Raw genomic sequence first — 18,879 nt, forward strand, 5'->3', positions numbered from 1 at the left:
GAAGCCATTTCAATGTTTTTGAACTTTGGTGATTGAAAAGTTGAGATGAGAGGTAGAGATTGTCCCACTGGGCGTGCCAGAATTTGTAGACAATAAATTTGCGTCGAGAAAATAAAATCAAGACCGAAAAATATCGCAACAATCGTAGTATTTTATTTCGAATATTTGAGTGTTACAATCTCTATGAATCCTCTGATTCTTCTTTTCAATAGTAAATAAATTCCAGGGCCTTTGAGCTTGATCTTGAATATGTATTTGTTGCCTCGAACGATAATCTTGTTCTTGAGCTTGAACTTGATTGCTTGAAGTTGACCTTGATTTGTTCTTCGTTCTTGGACTTGCACTTGATTTCTTGAACTTGAACTTGAAGCCTGAAACTTGTGGAGGAATTTGCAGCGTTTGATCCACGAGCTCTTTCTTGCTTCTTGTTATAACTTCTGGTATTTTTTCTGAGTTATGAACACCCCTATTTATAGTTATGGAAGGAAGGAGTCATGGTAAAAACAAACACTTTCCGACCAATCAAATTGAAGTGTGACATGGCCGCATTTGATTGGCCAGAACATGTCACTTGCACACGCGGCGCGATTTTATTGGCCTTTCAGTGTGACTCGACGTGCCTTGTCATTTTGACACGTGGCATGGTCCTATTGGCTTTTTCGTTTGACTTGGCGCGCCACGTCATTTGACACGTGGCACCAAACTGGGCATCTAGGAAGATGACATCTTGGGCTTAATGAATTCGGCTCATCACTTTAGCCCAACTAAATGGGCTAGCCCAATGAATTAAGACTTATTTATTTAACCCACATGTATTGGACTTATATAATCAATCCAATTATATTAGCCCATAGTATTTATTTGGACTAATATATCTTGAATTTAAAATATAATCCAAATTATTTTATGAATTTAAAATTTAAATGCCTACACATGGTTATAACCGGAATAAATCTTAGCATGGTGCAGATTTCTTGCCCATGGTCTACTTGTTAAATGAAGACAATTTGATACTTCATCGGAATAAAATATCCCATATCTATATATTCAATTACGACAACAACAATTTCTATTTACAATTCTTACTTTTCTCCTTTAATTTTGCTAAGATCTTCATCCCTTTCTCTAATTTAGATTGGCAACCAACTTTCTTGGCGTATTCAATTTTTTTTTCAAATTTATAGTTCCATCATCGTGATGGCGTATTCAATTAATTATCTACAATTGAGATTTTCAAGCAAATGCTGAAGTCCTAGCTATATTTCCTCTCGAGGTTCAAGACAATCGGAGAGGGAATATAATACGGGGATTTGTGGTAAAGTCATGTGAGTGCCGTTAGTATCTTAACAAAGAATAACAAAAGGACGATTCTTGCTATATATATATATATATATATATATATATATATATATATAGAGGGGGAAAAAATGCTGACATGACACATCTCTATGGCCAAGAAGCCTATTTATTTTTTTACTTCTTTTTTCGCTTTTTCCTTACTTTTTTTCTTTTTTTTTCACTTTCTTTTTTTTCTCGGTAGTTTAGAGTCATCACATCACATGACATAAATAAATATAGTATTAAATGGTTTTCTTTACCTATTTTTTGATGCATGTCCTCTGTTGAACAATTCAAAAGTAACCTCCTTAATGAAAAATTGCAACTGCTAAATATAAAAAGACGTAAATGCCCCTTTAAAGTGCATTCATCATTTTAACTTTCAATGTTATCTCTAATTTTTAATTTTTCGTTTATTTTTTGGCTTTCTTTACCTATTTTTTGATTTATGTCCTATATTAAATAATCCAAAAGTTAGCTCCTTAAAAAAAAGAAAAAAAAGATGTAACTCCTCGAAAAGAAAAATATAACTACCTATAATAGTTATCAAGTTAACTTTTAATGTTATCTTTAATGTTAATGTTAACTACTTTTCATCTTCCATGTGTTAACATCTTTCTAAATAAATTTGGTCCTTATTGAACAATGCAAGCATATCACTTTTTTTTTCACTCTCTCAGCACTTTTATTTCTTTCCTCACTGCTACTATTTATTTCTTCTCCTATTACCCCTCCCCCCCCCCCTCCTTCTTACTTTTTTACTTTTTTTCTTTATTCTTTCTTACTTTCTTGATTGTAGATAAATTTTGTGTTTCTTGTATCTTTGAGACCTTTTTTCGTTGAAAAGGGTTGAAAATTGTAATGTTAATTGTTACTATTCATCTATGTTATTTTATTTCTTCTACTTTTAATTGATATTAATTTGGAAACATTGTAATTTTGAATTTTACTACTCTTGCTTTAAATGCAAAAAAAATAGAATATCATTGTGCTTAGTGTATTATAAGTTCATGATGTTTTCTTTCTCATTTTTTTTTTATTTCATTGATTCTGATTTTGTGTTTTTTGCAGGTTGATTAATGTTATGTGTAATTGCCGCATTTGGATTATTTTGTTTATAAGGATGATGTTATGTCATTTTTTAGTTTGTATTCTCTAGCAATTGCAATTTGAAGGACATCTAAGTATATCACGTGGAATGGTAATTGATGCATCATTACATTTTGGCTGAAGTTTTGATTGATCAAATAAAATTTCAATCTACAAATTTAATTTTACGTGAAAAAGAAACGATAGTCAATTAATTTTAATTTTTTATAATTTATTTTTACTAATTTTGAATTTGGATTATTTTGTTTACAAGGCTGTTGTTAAGTTATTTTTTAATTTGTATTTTTTTCAGCAATTGCAATTTGCAAGACATCTTAGTATATCACGAGGAATGGTAATTAATGCATTATTACATTTTGGTTGAAGTTTTGATTGATCAAAATAAAATTTCCAACTACAAATTTAATTTTACGTTGAAAAAAACGATAGTCAATTTTTTTTGTAATTTATTTTTACTAATTTTCTTTACACCTAAACTATATAAAAGGATTTAAAAACAAAATAAGTTTCTTTAACTATTTCCTCCTTTTTCTTTTTTCGTTTCCCTTCTCTTATTTCGTTTATTTTTCAAATAGTTGGTGGAAATTTTGTCTTAGTAAAATAAATTTTTGAGTAAGCCGTAGTATAGGATAAACTTTTTGAAGAATTCTATGCTATGAATTCTGGTCAATTTTGTAGTGCCTTGTGGAGAGAAGTTTCTCTTTCTTTTTGGGTATAGCTGGTACATGAAGAATTTAAAGTACGTTATTATCATGCATTTTTTTTTACCTCTTATACCTTATTCATGGTCATAATTAATAGTGTAATTTTGTAAATATCTATTGCTTATATGCTTATATAACAAAAAAATATTGTTGTGACTGTATTCAAAGATTGCGCCAATATTTTGTATTTATGAATCCTAATTCAAAATTATTTTTACTTACTGTGGTTTAAAATGAAAATAAAAGAGTTACTTGGGAAAATTGATGGGAGCAAAATGTCTATATACGAATAGTGTTAAAATGGAAAGCGACTTTTCAGATTTACGAAAAATTAGCCCGAGGAAAATGAAGAATAAATACTAAATGCACACCAAATATCATTCACTTAAACGCTTATAAAAATATGAAAAACGAACGTGTTATTGGAAAAATGTAACCAAATATATGTATTATTATAGGAAAAAAATATAATATAAGGATTCTAAAGTTTCCTGAAAACATTTAACCGAGTTATAAAATTAGTAGAAAATATTTTACTTTGAAATTTATCTTCTCCTAGAACGAGAAGAAACTAAAATAAACTATTAATAGAAAAATAAAATTGAAATCTAACTTTTTTGTACCAATAGAAAAATAGCTATATCTTTCTTAATTTTGTAAGTATTCAATCGTTTATTTTTTTTTAATTATTTTCACTGCTATGTGTTTGTTGTTTAATTTTTTTTTATTTTCATTACTATGTGTATTAAGACTTCCAGAGAGTGTCATCAAGTCTCTTCTAAACACACTTGGTAATATTTTAAAAGAATGAATGGTCATAATAATGTAGGACGAGTTAATTAAAAAAATTGAATGTAGACAACAGACTATATGTCAATGTTTACTTGCCTACATAATTATTAGTATGTCATTAATAGACAATTGACATTATTTGTATCGATGAGGCTAATATTTCTCATAGTTCTTCGTCTACCTCGATCCAATTAACAAAAAAATATCTCATAAATCCATTAACTTTTTTAACAAAATAACCGCGCGAAGCGCAATAAGTTCTCTAGTCTTTAGAATAAGTTTAGGGATGTTTCTGTTCATCGTGTAGCACAAGGATGTTGTTAATAGCCTGTTTGGCCAAGCTTCTTTTTGGCCAAAAGTGTTTTTCTTGGGCCAAAAGCACTTTTGGCAAAAATTGTGGTGTTTGGCCAAGGTTTTGGAAGAAAAAAGTGTTTTTGAGGAGAATCAGAAGCAGTTTTGGAAAAACAGAAAAAAGTAGTTTCTCTCCAAAAACACTTTTGAGAAAAATACACTTAGAAACAGATTTTAAAGCTTGTCCAAACACTAATTGCTGCTCAGAAGTACTTTTCAAACTAATTAGCTAAACACAAACTGTTTATCACCAAAAGTACTTTTGAAAAAAAATATTTATAAAAATAAGCTGATTTTTGCAGGTTGGCCAATCGGGCTATAAATTTGGTGGATTGTTGAGGGATGTTTTCGGCCAAAAACTACTACACTGCCGACTTATACAAACCCGTATTTTTGAAATAACACAAGGACAAAATGGTAAAAATAGCCATTATGCCCTCGTTATTAACCCGTCCCCTCTAATTCAAACCCTCTCTCACACTCGTTTTGCTCTAACATTTTTCTCTGCAGACGCTACAAACCCTAACCCTATTTCGCCGCAAGAACTCAGCTTTTCCGATAGGCTCCAGCTGGTAAGCAGTTCCCTGTGAAAGTTTTATCTTATTTTCTCCGTTTTGTGCAATATAGTTTGGAAATTCACTATTATTGATTTACTGAGCTGAATAGTTTTGTTAGATTTTGAAATAATTTGTTTTACAAGATCTATGATCTACTTACATGTAGAGTTAAGTAGCAAAAATGGGAGAGAACAAGGAGAACGATGCTTACGAGGAAGAGCTTCTCGACTACGAAGAAGATGATGAGAAGGCCCCCGATTCCGTCAACGGAAAAGTTAACGGCGAGTCCGCCAAGAAGTGAGCTTTATACTTCATTCTCTATGTTCTGTCACTTTTTTCTTATGTCTGTTTGAACATGCGAACTTACTATGTGTGTGTGTAAAGTAAGTTGTGCGCCTCAGCCCATGCCTCTTTGTGGAGTTCTTTTTCATATTTTTACTATGTAATCCTGTACCCGTATGCATGAGATAATCAATTCAATTGTTGCGGTCCATCCCTATTATGGATTGAAAGTGAGAATTTTTTTTCTCTATGTGCTTTAAAGTTAGTAAGTGAGATATAAATATGTATTTCTTATTTTTTTTTTAATATAGTTTGAGTTTGGAAGACGGGTGCCCTCTCTTATGTAGCCATGTCTATATAGTGAGACGTGAGAATTTTTTAAATATGTCTGCATGTTCATTTGATAAATGATTTAGTTTGCGACGATGTCTGGTTAATACTCCTCATCTTACGCCTAAGATTTTTTATTCTCGCATTAAGTCTGAAATGTTTTTGTCATGCTTTGTCAATATAGGGGTTATGTTGGAATTCACAGCTCTGGATTCAGAGACTTCCTTTTAAAGCCAGAGCTACTGAGGGCTATTGTGGATTCAGGGTTTGAGCATCCCTCTGAAGGCAAGTCATCTCTTATCTCTGCATTTGATTCTGCAATTTGCTGTTTTATGGGGTGTTTTATTTCCTTTTTTTGGGGATATTTTAATTACCAATAAGAAATATAAAATTTGTTGTTCTATCGGGTGTTATGTTTGCCATCATCTTGTTTAATGAATGATGTTCAAACATTTAATAAAGATTTTTGAGCTGTCTGAAGGCAATCTTCATTTTATTATGCTGTTTTATGGGTGTCAAATGGAAGTATTGAACTTTATTTGCTGTGTTTCAGTACGGATTGATAAAATATTTCATGATCCAACTTACAAATTGCGTAGGTCATGATGGGTGAGTCAATTTGGGCTAAACAACCAGTTATAGCACAAGCCACCCCAAGTGAAACTATTAGTTTGTTTTGTTTTTCTGATAATTTGTGTAATTAGCAAACGGAAAAGCTCTATTCTTTATGGTGTAGAGAAGAAAATACATATCCAATTCAATCAAAAAATGGCTTAATAAAGGGAAACTTGGTGAAATTGAATAGAGAGTAAATCACACCTAAAAATCCAGAACAAACTTAAAATTTTTATTTTGATGTCCTAGGACCTTCCCCAAGAACCCACTATTAGTTTGTTTTGTTTTTCTGGTAATTTGTGTAATTAGCAAACGGAAGAAGCTCTATTCTTTATAGTGTAGAGAAGAAAATACATATCCAATTCAATCAAAAAATGGCTTAATAAAGGGAAAGTTGGTGAAATTGAATAGAGAGTAAATTACACCTAAAAATCCAGAACAAACTTAATTTTTTATTTGATGTCCTAGGACCTTCCCCAAGAACCAACTGCAGCCTTTGGAACTCGGCGATAATGGGTCTGTCCCTAATACTATTCTCCAGTTAAATATCAAGCTTAGTTTGTATGGCACATGGCTCAAACCTGTGACCTAAGTCACAAGTCCTTCAACCTTTGCCACTTGAACTAAGCCCTGGGGATCCTAAAAAACTTATGCTATTTATAGAGAAGAGAGAGTGTGAAGTTATAGAGTGATATGTACCCATCAAAAAAAGTTTTTCTATCTTTTTCTTGATGAAGTAAGAAGATTCATTAGAGAGGCATCAGGTAGAAATATGCTTCTTTAAAGAGAGAGAAAGTTGGTGAGCAAAATTGAAAGAGAATAATTTCCAAGAGAAAGTGTGAAAATATATGTAGTGACATAAACCAACCAAGCCAAGCCAAAGAAGTTTTCTTTTTAAGGAGAGTGTAAAGGGGGGTATTCATAAAGAACTAACCAAAAAGATATTTCTGTATTTTGCGGCCAAATTTGGGTTTTGTCTGACTTGTGGCCCATCATTGAATATATCCCTATCCAAACACGTCCAAGTTTGGATGGGTTAAACGAGTTACATTTTCATTGACCAAGTTTGACAACTCTTTGAATCCATTTTGATCTCTGCAGTCTGGTTTCTTCACTCTGTAATTAAACATGAAACAGAGAAAATGTATCATCATATCAACTGTTTTAAGGTCTTCTAGTCCCAAAAACCCTAAAAGGGATACATCTGTATTTCAAAGTATAAATGTTTTCATCTTTGTTTTCAAAACATCTTTGGTTCCTCTCATTCCAAATCACCCTCCTGACACAAGCAGGAATAGTCTCCCATATCTTCCTCTTCCCCTTCCCAGTGCCCTGCTGTGTATTTATGATATTGGTGTAATGCGGAATAAATTTTTGGATTCATATCGCCAATCGGAATTAGTTTCTGTTGTTTGATTGATTGAATCCTTAAAAAAGTCCATCTTGTCCAATAATTTGAATTTATTATCCGGTTTACCTTCAAGTTTATGCACTAGTTGTAGGTGAACAGTTCTATGGGTCAAAAACCTTTCTTTGAGTTTTGTAATCATAAGCTCATGGTGTTATATATAGCATCTGGATGTGAAACAAATTGTACTTTAGTGTTCTGGATTGTGGTCAAGGTGTTTCTTTTAGGGTTATATTTTTGTATTTTTTGCAATGTATGCTGATTCAAGCTCCCCTTTCTCTCTTTGATTATTCATTCATTGTCTTGGGCAAAACCTCACCCTGTTTGCTTACTGTGTAGTTCTTGACAATCTATTTCTCTATCTATTTTCAGGTAAATTATTACTATCACTACTATTTTGGAGAAGTGTACAGTGGTAAACTTTTTTAAACTGAAACTGAGGCCTTCTTGGCTCCACTCTATTTGGTTCTCTTCATCAGTGCAACATGAGTGTATTCCACAAGCTATTCTGGGTATGGATGTTATTTGTCAAGCCAAATCTGGAATGGGCAAAACGGCTGTTTTTGTTCTTTCGACTCTGCAACAGATTGAACCTGTTGCTGGTCAGGTTGCTGCCTTGGTTCTATGTCATACAAGGGAATTAGCTTATCAGGTATGTGATGAAATCTGCAGTTCTGTTTCAAAATCAACTTTCGTTTATTTCCATTTATTTAAGTAACCCTCTTTCGTGTGGGACTCGTTGGCTGTCTGCAGATCTGTCATGAATTCGAAAGGTTTAGTACATATTTGCCCGATATCAAGGTTGCTGTTTTCTATGGTGGTGTGAACATCAAACTTCACAAGGAGCTTCTGAAGAATGAATGCCCTCACATTGTTGTTGGAACTCCTGGGAGAGTACTTTCATTGGCTAGAGATAAGGACCTATCTCTAAGGAATGTGAGGCATTTTGTTCTGGATGAATGCGATAAGATGCTTGAATCACTTGGTATGTCTTGGCTTACTATTCTGCTTTCATGAAACTAGTTGCCCATTTCTACGATATTCTCTTTTTGTATTGATACGATACATGTACTTTGTTTGCAGACATGAGGAGAGATGTGCAGGAAATTTTCAAGATGACTCCCCATGACAAGCAAGTAATGATGTTTTCAGCAACACTCAGCAAGGAGATCCGCCCAGTTTGCAAAAAATTTATGCAAGATGTAATGTCCTCTGCCAGCTCTACTTGAAATTCTAAGTTTTCTGTTTTCCGTAATTTCAGATTTCTCCAGGCACTTGGTAGTGAATTTATTTGGTCAAAGCCAGAGGGACGTGTACAAAGAAAATGGGTTGCACTGAGCTTGTAGTTCCTTTGTCTTCTTCCAATTGTGCTTGTATCAGAAGTTCCTAGATAATTTTTTAAAAAGCCTGGAGTGTTGGGGGAAGGTATTGAGTACAAAGAAAATGGGTTGCACTGAGCTTGTAGTTCCTTTGTCTTCTTCCAATTGTGCTTGTATCAGAAGTTCCTAGATAATTTTTAAAAAAGCCTGGAGTGTTGGGGGAAGGTATTGAGTAGAATGGGATAATCTGGGTGGAATCGGTGCTTGCACTGTTGCTGGAAAGATTCTTGTTAGTGCAGTTGTAAAACATACTGAGCAACAATGAGACATAGTTCTGATTTTACATCTCCAAGGAGAAAGTGCACAGATGGACTTCCAATTCATCTTCATCCATCATTTGTTTCATTCTGGATGTCATTAGCTTCACGAAGCTCCTAACATGCTTTACTATGACATTTGTTCCTTTCAGCCTATGGAAATTTATGTTGACGATGAGGCCAAGTTGACCCTTCATGGACTTGTACAGGTACATCTTGGGTGCATGCATATGATGCCATGTATTTCTTTACGTCAGAGTTAGCTTTCTTATCTTGTTTCTATTCGATAACAGCACTACATTAAATTGAGCGAAACCGAGAAAAACCGGAAACTAAATGATCTGCTGGACGCCTTGGACTTCAACCAAGTTGTTATATTTGTCAAGAGTGTAAATCGGGCAGCACAGCTGGATAAATTACTAGTGGAGTGTAATTTTCCATCTATCTGCATCCACTCTGGCATGACGCAGGAAGAAAGGTTTGTTACTGTTGTTGAAAGGCGCTTCTTCTTTTGTACTTGTTTATTCTAGTAAACATTAAATATGGAACAGTATACATTTTTTGTTTTATAAATTTGCGCATAGTGCAATAAAGTAGTGGTAGAGTCTTTTTAGCACTAGCGTGCTGCAAGTTTATCATTTATTAAATATTGCGTTACTTGTAAAAACGTAAAAATAAAGTAGTGGTAGCAACTTGTCACCCAAGAAAGGGGGTAACAATAGCCAGATAATCAGTTAGAATGTCTTTCTAACATCTTTTTATGGTTTAGACGATGAGATAGGATTTTTTTTGTTGTATCTGCTATTTTGACTTCTTCGTTTTCGTCCTGTTGACATAGTTAAAGCTTGCAGGCATCTTCTCTCTAATTTCCTGACGACTTTATTGCATGTCAGTTGTTTGGAATAAGAAGGGTGTGAAATTTATAAGATGCTATTCTTGATGTTTTGTTAAACTCTTTGTAATTGTGACTGCGGTTCTTTGACATTTCTGCGTTTGGATGGATAGATTGACTCGCTACAAGGGTTTCAAGGAGGGTCACAAGAGAATTCTTGTCGCAACTGATCTGGTTGGTAGGGGCATTGACATCGAAAGGGTCAACATTGTTATTAACTATGACATGCCAGATTCTGCAGACACTTATCTTCACAGAGTAGGTCCTACTTTCTTTGGAGTCGCACTTTCAACTTTTGACATCTACTTATGCTTGTAGTGTTAATTCTTTTATGTTTGAAAACATTGATAGGTGGGTCGAGCTGGTAGGTTTGGAACTAAAGGCCTTGCCATCACATTTGTGTCATCTGCATCAGATTCTGATGTTCTAAATCAGGTTTGGAGACTGTTGAATATTTTATCTTGTTATATGATATCTTTTTGTCCATATGATTCTGAGTTGCTTGTGCTTCACCATTGTAGGTTCAAGAAAGGTTTGAAGTAGACATAAAAGAGCTTCCTGAGCAGATTGATACTTCTACATACAGTATGCCCTTCTTCTCTTGGTGTTTGATTTATTGCTTTCTTTAAGTTTTCTTGGTGTTTATGTACTTTTTTGGTGTATGCAGTGCCATCTTAGCGATCTCGAGAGCTTCCAGCAATATCAAGTCATTTCGGCTAAAAGATGGGGGGAACTGACAGGTGTTTTGCTATTGTTGTTAATTTGAAGAATTGGTGGCCTCCTACTATATGCTCTTGCACTGCTGAGCTGCTGTACCCTTGTTGAACTACTCTTTTCTCCTCAGTTAAGAGGAGCACTACAATGTCTCTGTTTTTATTTTTTTAAGCGCTATAACTTATTCCCAATGAATTTTATTATGCTTAGTTGCTGAATCATATTAATGTTAGCTGGTACTTTAACATGCATAATATTTGGTTAATTCGAGTTTCTGGAGCTATTTTCCTGATGGTTCTACACTGCTGGGATCATGTTGTGAAGACCTGGTGGAAGTCTGTTATAATCCTGTGCAATTGCAGAAATTGTGGTGATACGATGGGGAATTTTGTTACTATCTTTAAGGGGTTAGGAGTTGGAGGTACTCAATTTGGCATGATGAATTATTTCCATGGATAGCACTCGTGATAAGTGATAAGATGTATAAGCATATACAAATTAAATAATTAAACAGCAGATAAAGAAAGAGCTGTTTACAACACTCTATAGTAAAACAAAACATAATTCTAGCGAAAAATACAAAAGCAATTTGGGCAATGAGTCGACAAGTCAAGGTTAGAGCTACGAGACCATATCTTATCTTTGGATGGAAATTAAAGTCCCTACTTAGTGGAAGTCAAAAACCTGTACCTACATGATGCAGGATGAACTGATGATTCAATCCGATACCACGATGAAATTATATTTCAGATTACATTGCTCATAACTAGAATTAAACTCAAAATACATTAACGTTGACTCCTAAGGATTATTCTCTCATTCCAGATTCATCTTTAAATCCCAGAAAGAAAAAAGAAATCCCACACAAGAACAGGGAAACAATCAAAACTATGACTCTGCCAATTTCCATTAAACCATACACCACTATTATCCACATCACCACCTAGACTAAGACTTCTACATAAAATCTAAATTCTTCACTTTTTCTCATCCCCTCAAAAACACAGTCCAAACTCTGTATAACTCCCACCACTCTCCTCTATTTGAATGTTGTCTTCACTGTATTAAATTTATTTAATGGACTCGTTCCATCTCGACCAACCCCTTTTCAATATTCTTCTCCCGTTTTTGTTTATAATAAAAGGTATAAACTGATTTTCCTCTTTGAGTTGTACTTTTTAACTGTCATTCCTACCTTTTCTTTCCGAGATAAAGATCACTTTACTGTATAATATTAATTTTACTAGAAGAAATAAACTCAGAACTACAAGGTATACTATGGTCCCCAATTCCTAGTAAACATCGAAGTATTAGTTCAAAAAACACGTGTAATTTTTTAAAAATAGAAAAGACTTTTACAGACTCAATGTAATAATGTAATGTAGCATATAGCTATCTTGGTAATTGTTTTTAAGTATCCTAAATCCTAATTCTATTAAATAACATTTACCGTAATTAGAATTGAACTCGAAGAGCAAAACAAGACTTCTACATAAAATCTAAGTCCTTCACTTTTTCCCCATCTTCTCAAACTCTATACACAGCCCAAATCTCTCTGTTAACTCTCACCACCCTCCTCTTTTTCCCACCACCACCTCCTCCGCCGTCAACCGCCACCATGACGGGCAAAGGTGGCGCCACCCTCTCCGGCGGAGTAATGAAGAAGATAATTGTTTCCTACACCTACTTAGGAATCTGGATCCTCCTCTCTTCCTCTGTAATTGTATACAACAAATACATTCTTGACAAAAAACTCTACAACTGGCCTTTCCCTATTTCCCTTACAATGATTCACATGGCCTTTTGTTCATCACTAGCTTTCTTCCTCGTACGTATCCTTAACTTTGTCGAACCTGTAACCTTGTCCCGCCACGTGTACTTTACATGCGTACTCCCCATTGGTGCACTTTACTCTCTGTCCCTCTGGCTCTCAAATTCTGCTTATATTTACCTCTCTGTTTCGTTCATCCAAATGCTCAAAGCCCTTATGCCAGTTGCTGTTTACACGATTGGAATCTTATTTAAAAAAGATACTTTCAAGAATTCAACTATGTGTAACATGCTGGCTATTTCAGTTGGTATTGCTATTGCTGCTTATGGTGAAGCAAAATATGATTCTTGGGGTGTTTTGCTTCAGTTGCTAGCTGTTTTGGTTGAAGCAACTAGGTTGGTTATGGTCCAAATCTTGTTGAATTCAAAGGGAATTAGTTTTAACCCTATAGCTACTTTATACTATGTTGCTCCTAGTTGTTTGGTTTTCTTGTCAATTCCTTGGATATTTGTGGAGCTTCCAATTTTGAGAGCAAGTAACTCTTTCAAATTTGATTTTGTGATATTTGGTAGTAATTCATTGTGTGCATTTGCATTGAACTTGGCTGTATTCTTGGTAGTGGGAAAGACTTCAGCTTTGACAATGAATATTGGTGGAGTGGTTAAAGATTGGCTGCTAATTGCATTTTCTTGGTCAGTGATTAAGGATACTGTAACTCCAGTGAACTTGATTGGGTATGGATTAGCATTCTTGGGAGTTGCTTATTATAATCATCAGAAATTGCAAGCATTGAAAGCAAATGAAGTAGAGAAGAAGTCTCAGCAAGAAGATGAGGAAAGTGGGATATTGTTAACAGAGAGAGAACAGAGTGGATCAGGAAAAAAGGGTGATTCACAGGACTGATTTGAAGGTTTTGTTTGAAGAATTTGGTTTTATTGACAAAAGGGTATGAAGTTATTAACTTAGTTTTGCATAGCATGAAATAGTATTTTTTTTTTTTTGGGGGGGGGGATGGCTTTTGCTCTTGGATGGATGGATCTTGGTTTTTAGGTATGTTGGCTGGATGATCTGTTACTGTTTTTTGATAAATTAACTTTTCTTTTTTCATATATAGGATTTTTGGGATATTCAAAGGTCTTAGCAGCTTTGACTGCAAATTAAATTCATATATTATGGTTAGTGTTAATATTTTAGATAGCTCAATAGCTGTTTCTATATTCTGCTACAAGATTTTCATTTTTCCTCTTCCTCCCCTCTGTATGCGTGCTAGCTATTTTTGTTCTCTGGTTCTAGCTGCAAAGGCAAGTAACGATGCAGTGTTTGAGTGGAGCCTTTAGGGGAAATAGCAAGTTATGTAATGAGAGGCAACTTGAATTCAACAAGTTATTCCCCTTTTTCCTCTTTGGATTAGGTACAGTTGAGGTAGCAGACCTCTGTAAATGCAGATGAGAACATTTTTTTTAGTCTGTGGTTAATCAAACCTTACTAGCCCGACTAACTTAGATATGATGTTTGCTAAGTTAAGAGAAGTTCTACTATTAGAGAAATTATTATTTTTGTTGATATTTTTATTTTTATATAATATTGGAATGACACAGATTTATATGAAGCGACATGAACAAAGAATGAAGCCAGATCCCAATTTGCATATTCTAAAATGTATATTGTGTCACACTTGGATGTCCCAAGTGATATACAGAGTTAGCTTGCTTTGTTCTGCATATTCTAATTTCAATTTGTTACCCGAGGTGGTCTTCTCTCTCTAGTGGATTGAGTTCATATTGATGCCATTTGCAATTTCAGATCTGTTCTTGCAACCTATTGAGATAGTTTTCTGCTGCACGTTAAAGTTTTGAAGAAAGAGGAAATCCGCCATAAGTTCATGGGAATCTTACCTTTATGGGGATACTTTTATCGTTTTCCTCTGTTAACACACTTTAATGCAGTTGAAGTGATGATTCTTGCATTAAAGTTAAAACTTTAAGCCACAAATATTGCCAACTTTTACACCGAAGTTTACAACTTCTTTTTTTTGCTGAATTTACTACCTTAGTCACTTATTGTTTGTGAACAATTGAAGTAACACGGCATTGTGGAGTCTAGTCCATCTTATGACTTGACTGGGTATCTGCAATGTGATTGATGGACGGTTAACTTTGATAATCAAATGTTTTTATTGGATCCTAGTAACTTGATGCAACATAGAATGATCCAAACTGGGGTTTCTTCGACAATTACACTTGTAAAAAAAATAATATTATCTTGTTGGAGTAGCCCAATGTACATTATACAAAGAAGACTATTCTCGTCACTTTCCTTTCTCTATTCTATCCTTTTTCTCGGATTTGACTTAATTGAGTAAACTGTAGTATGTGCTTTTAACAAATATAATGCATCTTTCTTTTAATTTTAAAGAAAATATGAGATTTTACTGAAGTTATAGACGATAAGCTAATTCAGTATCTGCTGCATAACCATCAAGTTAGGGCAGTGGATTGAACGTGGAAGAAAGAAATGTATGTCAGCCAATGGCACCTATTTTATTGGTCCTACTTTTTTAAACATGGAAAAAGAAATCGTATTTGTTGTATATCACGATCTTAAATCATTTCCAATGCAAGAATGTACAGCTTTGATAGTCATTTACTTCATCAAACAAACTAGAATGGTTTAGGTCATATCATGTGTTTACAGAAAACCGAGGATCAAGTTCCTGAATTTTCTTCTGTTACGATTTAGGAATCAAAAGCATTTCCAAATACAACATCTCACAGCACAAAGCATCTTTTTGAGGGGCAGCGCAATGACAAAGCTCCTGCTTTGGCAGGGTCCGAACAACATCGAGTCTATTACAGTTTATTACGTGCAATCTTACCTTATATTTCTGTAAGAGGCTGTTTCCACGGCTTGAACCAGTGACATCCTGATCACATGACACCAACTCTTATTGTTGCGCCAAGTTCCCCCTTCTCAAAGCATCTTTATGAATTAAGATAAATTTATTACGTATACTTCAAATATTGTTATGGGCATTTTTTTGTTTTATCAATTGTAAACGGCTCATGCATTCATCACTTTTGCTCAGGATTGATGTCATGCCACAATTCAAAGACAACCAATTGAGCATACCTGCCTTCATGACGAAGTTTAAGGAAGCCAACCATGCCATCGTTACGTGTTCCACCCAAACAATGCCTCCACGTAGAGATACAACGGAACTCACAGGTGAAGCAAAGAAGATAATGTCCCCCAGGTTCTCTGGATTTTAGACGTCCCAAAATATCTTCTTTTATAGCATGATACTTCTAGTTCCGGCGTTTATGCAAGAAGATCATGCATATTGGATAAGCCGCTCAGCTATCAATGCTCATGGCAAAGAAACTCCTGACTTGCCAGGACTGCTATTGAACGTCATGTACATAACGCTACCAGAAGTCTTTACATGAGCAAATCCCATCTATAAAGCGGTGAAATCGGTTCCTGTCCCTGACCAATATTTCTCGCTTGTAAGTCTTCGAAATGAATTTAGTCGCAGAGTGGCAATCTTCACAGACTCGTAAGTTTTTCACAATTCGGATAGGAGTTCCGGGAGGTGTCTTCATAAGGGCAAATGCAATAGCAAGCTTTTCGCTATGCCTATTTAAAGCACCCTCTTTATCTTCTTCATCAATATCAAGTAGCACTTCTGATGTTGAAGCAATATATCCAGCTCTGCTAATCTCCTTCCCAATATCATCCACCATCTGAAAAATAATCTTGTACTCGCTATGACTTTTATCTCCTGCCACAAATTCATAGATTTCATTGTACAGCTCAATCATAGTGCTCCCTGGAACCTTTCTCATTCCCTTCTTCACCATAACTTCCCTAATCATGGTCTTCTTCTCCCAAGAAAACATTTTTGCATAAATGTTAGAAAGTAGTACGTAATTAGAGTCATGCGTAGGTTCATGTTTTATCAACTCTTTTGTTATTTTTTCACCAAGCTTCAGCTCACCATGAGCACGACAAGCAGTAATAAGTGTTCTCCAAATTACTGGGTTTGGTTTAATGGGCATTCTCTGAACAAAATCCAATGCTTCTTGAACAAGTCCAGCTCTGCATAACAGATCAACCATGCATCCATAGTGTTCTATCTTTGGTGAAATCCCGAATTCCTTTGTCATCGAATAAAAGTATCCCTTACCTTGCTCAACTAAACCCGAATGGCTACAGGCAGTAAGCAACCCAATAAAGGAAACATCATCAGGTACAACCCCATCTTTCTTCATCTCCTCAAATAATGAAACAGCCTCAGCTCCCCGGCCATGCATCGCCATACCATCTATTACAGAAGTCCAAGAAACAATATTCCTTTGACTCATGCTCCTGAACAAACTCAAAGCTTTATCAACATCACCACATTTCGCAAACATGTCAATTAAAGCATTCCAAAGAACAGCACTCTTCGGAACGTTCTCCCTCTTTATATATGCCTCGAGCCACTTCCCTAGCTCAAGTGCACCCAAGTCCGTACACGCAGACAACAAACAAACCATCGTAACTTCATCGGGTGCTACCCTAGCAACCTGCATTTCTCTAAACAACTCTACAGCCTCACTAGACAAACCCCATCTCACATAACCACCTATCATAGCACTCCACCCTACTGAATTCCATTTAGGCATTTCATCAAACATCTTCCGCCCGTACTCAATCCCACCACCACAACTACAGTACATGTGAACCATAGTATTCAAAACATGAGAATCATCATGAAACCCAAGTTTCACCACTGACCCATGAACAATGTGGCCTAATTTCAACTCACCAATACCAGCACAAGCCTTAAGAACAAAAGGGTACGTAAATTTATTAGGCCAAATACCATAACTTAACATTTTACCATACAAACACAAAGCATTATGCTTTAAATCACTAGTTACAGCGTAACTTCTGATAATGGTGTTGAAAAGAAAGACATCAAAGAAATGGGGTTCGACATATGGGGAGAAAATAAATGATGAAGCATAGGTAATGGCGTTGAGGTCAGAGGAAATGGAGGTGAATTTAGTGAGGACAAGTGGGTTATTTTGTAGGCCCAATTTGAAGATATGGGATTGGAGTTGAAGGAATTTTGGAAGAGAATTGCAGAGTTGGAGGAGAGATAAGCAGTTTTGCTCTGCTGCTCGTTTCTTGCTGATGGGTTTGTGAAGTGAACCGAATAGCTTTGTTTTGGAGGGCAAATGATTCATCTAGTTAGATGTCATCAATGGCGAGAAACGCTAATAGGAGTATATGATTTTGTGTCTTTCGCTAATAGGAGTATATTATTTTTATCATTCTTTCGTAACAAAAGTTTGTAGGCAGAGATAATAAATAAGAATATGAACTGAATGAATGATATATAAATGACACTCTTTCTTTTGCGTGTTATGCATTATTATTGTTAATACATACACCATTATTTTACAATACAAGTTCGTTTGTATACGAGAAAATAATCATGAAGTATGCTTGACTAATGTTTTCATAATACATCACTAATGCAAATATTGAATAATTAATACAAGGTTTAGTTTTTGGAATAAAACTTGTGATTATTTGGTTTCCCATATGCGTTTACGCATCACTTTTAAAAAAACAATGAAAGTATAACTATATTAAAAGCACGAATGCCCTTAGCGAAATGTCGTTCGCCTTTTTTGCCCTTCGTAAGTATATTTTATGTTGGATAAAATTGTAATATGTAAATATAAACCAAATTTTTGAAATTGAACCAGGAATTAATGTCAATTCTGACTTAGAATTCTTTTACCAAAATTGTGCCAAACACGTAATAAGTGGGTAACTTTAATCAATATGGCTAACAAATAGTATCCAAGCAATTACGCTCACTTTAGATTTAGGATTCTTCTTCCAAAATTTGCGCAACAATTAATGCTCTAGAACTAGGATTCTTTTACTAAAATTTCTGTATAGTATCACTTTATACAGAACATGTTGCTAGACGAGACTAACAACTTTGGATGGTTGTTACCGATTGTATTGTATTGTACTGTTACTTTAAATACGATGTTTGTTTTAATTGATACTTAAATTTTATAGTATCATATCGTTAAATCCGTCGTTACGTAACGATGGAATATATAGTATAGTTATTATACTACAATATATTTGTATGATGAAGCACGTACCGAAATAAACTGAAGTAAGAACCACTCACCCGAATTCCTAAAACTGATTAATGTTTATCAGTTTTAGGAAGACACAATTTTTCAATAAGTTTTATTTTATAACGCAAACACATATTTTGGATATTATTCATATAATTCTAAAAAAATTATTATTATTGACACATAATACAAGCGCACGCGCGTACCCAAAGACTAGTGTATTA

At 34.7% G+C, this 18,879-nt stretch overlaps 3 protein-coding genes and 1 long non-coding RNA gene across 7 annotated transcripts; 2 read left to right on the forward strand and 2 right to left on the reverse strand.

The window, feature by feature from the left end:
• Positions 1–4,746: 4,746 nt before the first annotated feature.
• Positions 4,747–10,999, forward strand: LOC104222379 (DEAD-box ATP-dependent RNA helicase 15-like). Of its 3 annotated transcripts, none has more exons than XM_009773609.2 (12): positions 4,747–4,867; positions 5,019–5,149; positions 5,649–5,749; positions 7,967–8,139; positions 8,241–8,472; positions 8,571–8,689; positions 9,276–9,332; positions 9,417–9,601; positions 10,129–10,273; positions 10,367–10,450; positions 10,537–10,600; positions 10,683–10,999. In XM_009773609.2, the coding sequence occupies exons 2-12, from the start codon at positions 5,034–5,036 to the stop codon at positions 10,691–10,693; spliced, it is 1,287 nt and encodes a 428-aa protein (XP_009771911.1). In that variant the 5' UTR covers positions 4,747–4,867; positions 5,019–5,033; the 3' UTR covers positions 10,694–10,999. The 3 variants fall into 3 exon arrangements, with proteins under 3 accessions (XP_009771911.1, XP_009771912.1, XP_070003732.1); XM_009773610.2 differs by having other exon boundaries at positions 4,766–4,867; positions 4,996–5,149; XM_070147631.1 differs by having other exon boundaries at positions 4,769–4,867; positions 7,860–8,139.
• Positions 11,000–12,247: 1,248 nt separating this feature from the next.
• On the forward strand, positions 12,248–16,171 carry LOC104222378 (probable sugar phosphate/phosphate translocator At4g32390). 2 transcript variants are annotated; one of them, XM_070147634.1, is made up of 2 exons: positions 12,248–13,446; positions 15,586–16,171. In XM_070147634.1, the coding sequence occupies exon 1, from the start codon at positions 12,348–12,350 to the stop codon at positions 13,401–13,403; it is 1,056 nt and encodes a 351-aa protein (XP_070003735.1). In that variant the 5' UTR covers positions 12,248–12,347; the 3' UTR covers positions 13,404–13,446; positions 15,586–16,171. The 2 variants fall into 2 exon arrangements, with proteins under 2 accessions (XP_070003735.1, XP_070003734.1); XM_070147633.1 differs by lacking the exon at positions 15,586–16,171 and adding an exon at positions 15,240–15,367.
• On the reverse strand, positions 15,018–15,719 carry LOC104222380 (uncharacterized). The gene is made up of 2 exons (XR_011400302.1): positions 15,630–15,719; positions 15,018–15,479 (listed from the first exon to the last, which is right to left on the reverse strand). It is a non-coding gene; the product is annotated as an uncharacterized lncRNA (long non-coding RNA).
• LOC138868066 (pentatricopeptide repeat-containing protein At3g62890-like) lies at positions 15,926–17,836 on the reverse strand. The gene has a single exon (XM_070147632.1). It carries the CDS (start codon positions 17,732–17,734, stop codon positions 15,926–15,928), a length of 1,809 nt encoding a protein of 602 aa, XP_070003733.1. The 5' UTR covers positions 17,735–17,836.
• Between the last annotated feature and the right edge of the window lie 1,043 nt (positions 17,837–18,879).

The sequence above is a fragment of the Nicotiana sylvestris genome, chromosome 6 (assembly GCF_000393655.2).
Source record: "Nicotiana sylvestris chromosome 6, ASM39365v2, whole genome shotgun sequence".
NCBI lineage: Eukaryota > Viridiplantae > Streptophyta > Magnoliopsida > Solanales > Solanaceae > Nicotiana > Nicotiana sylvestris.

Excerpts from the sequence above, each read along its gene's own strand:
- LOC138868066 (XM_070147632.1), bottom strand. The coding sequence starts at position 17,734 with ATGAATCATTTGCCCTCCAAAACAAAGCTATTCGGTTCACTTCACAAA.
- LOC104222379 (XM_009773609.2), top strand. The coding sequence starts at position 5,034 with ATGGGAGAGAACAAGGAGAACGATGCTTACGAGGAAGAGCTTCTCGAC. Across the intron at positions 8,140-8,240 it reads CAAGGGAATTAGCTTATCAG|ATCTGTCATGAATTCGAAAG; the intron begins GTATGTGATGAA and ends GGCTGTCTGCAG. Across the intron at positions 10,451-10,536 it reads ATTCTGATGTTCTAAATCAG|GTTCAAGAAAGGTTTGAAGT; the intron begins GTTTGGAGACTG and ends TCACCATTGTAG.
- LOC104222378 (XM_070147634.1), top strand. The coding sequence starts at position 12,348 with ATGACGGGCAAAGGTGGCGCCACCCTCTCCGGCGGAGTAATGAAGAAG.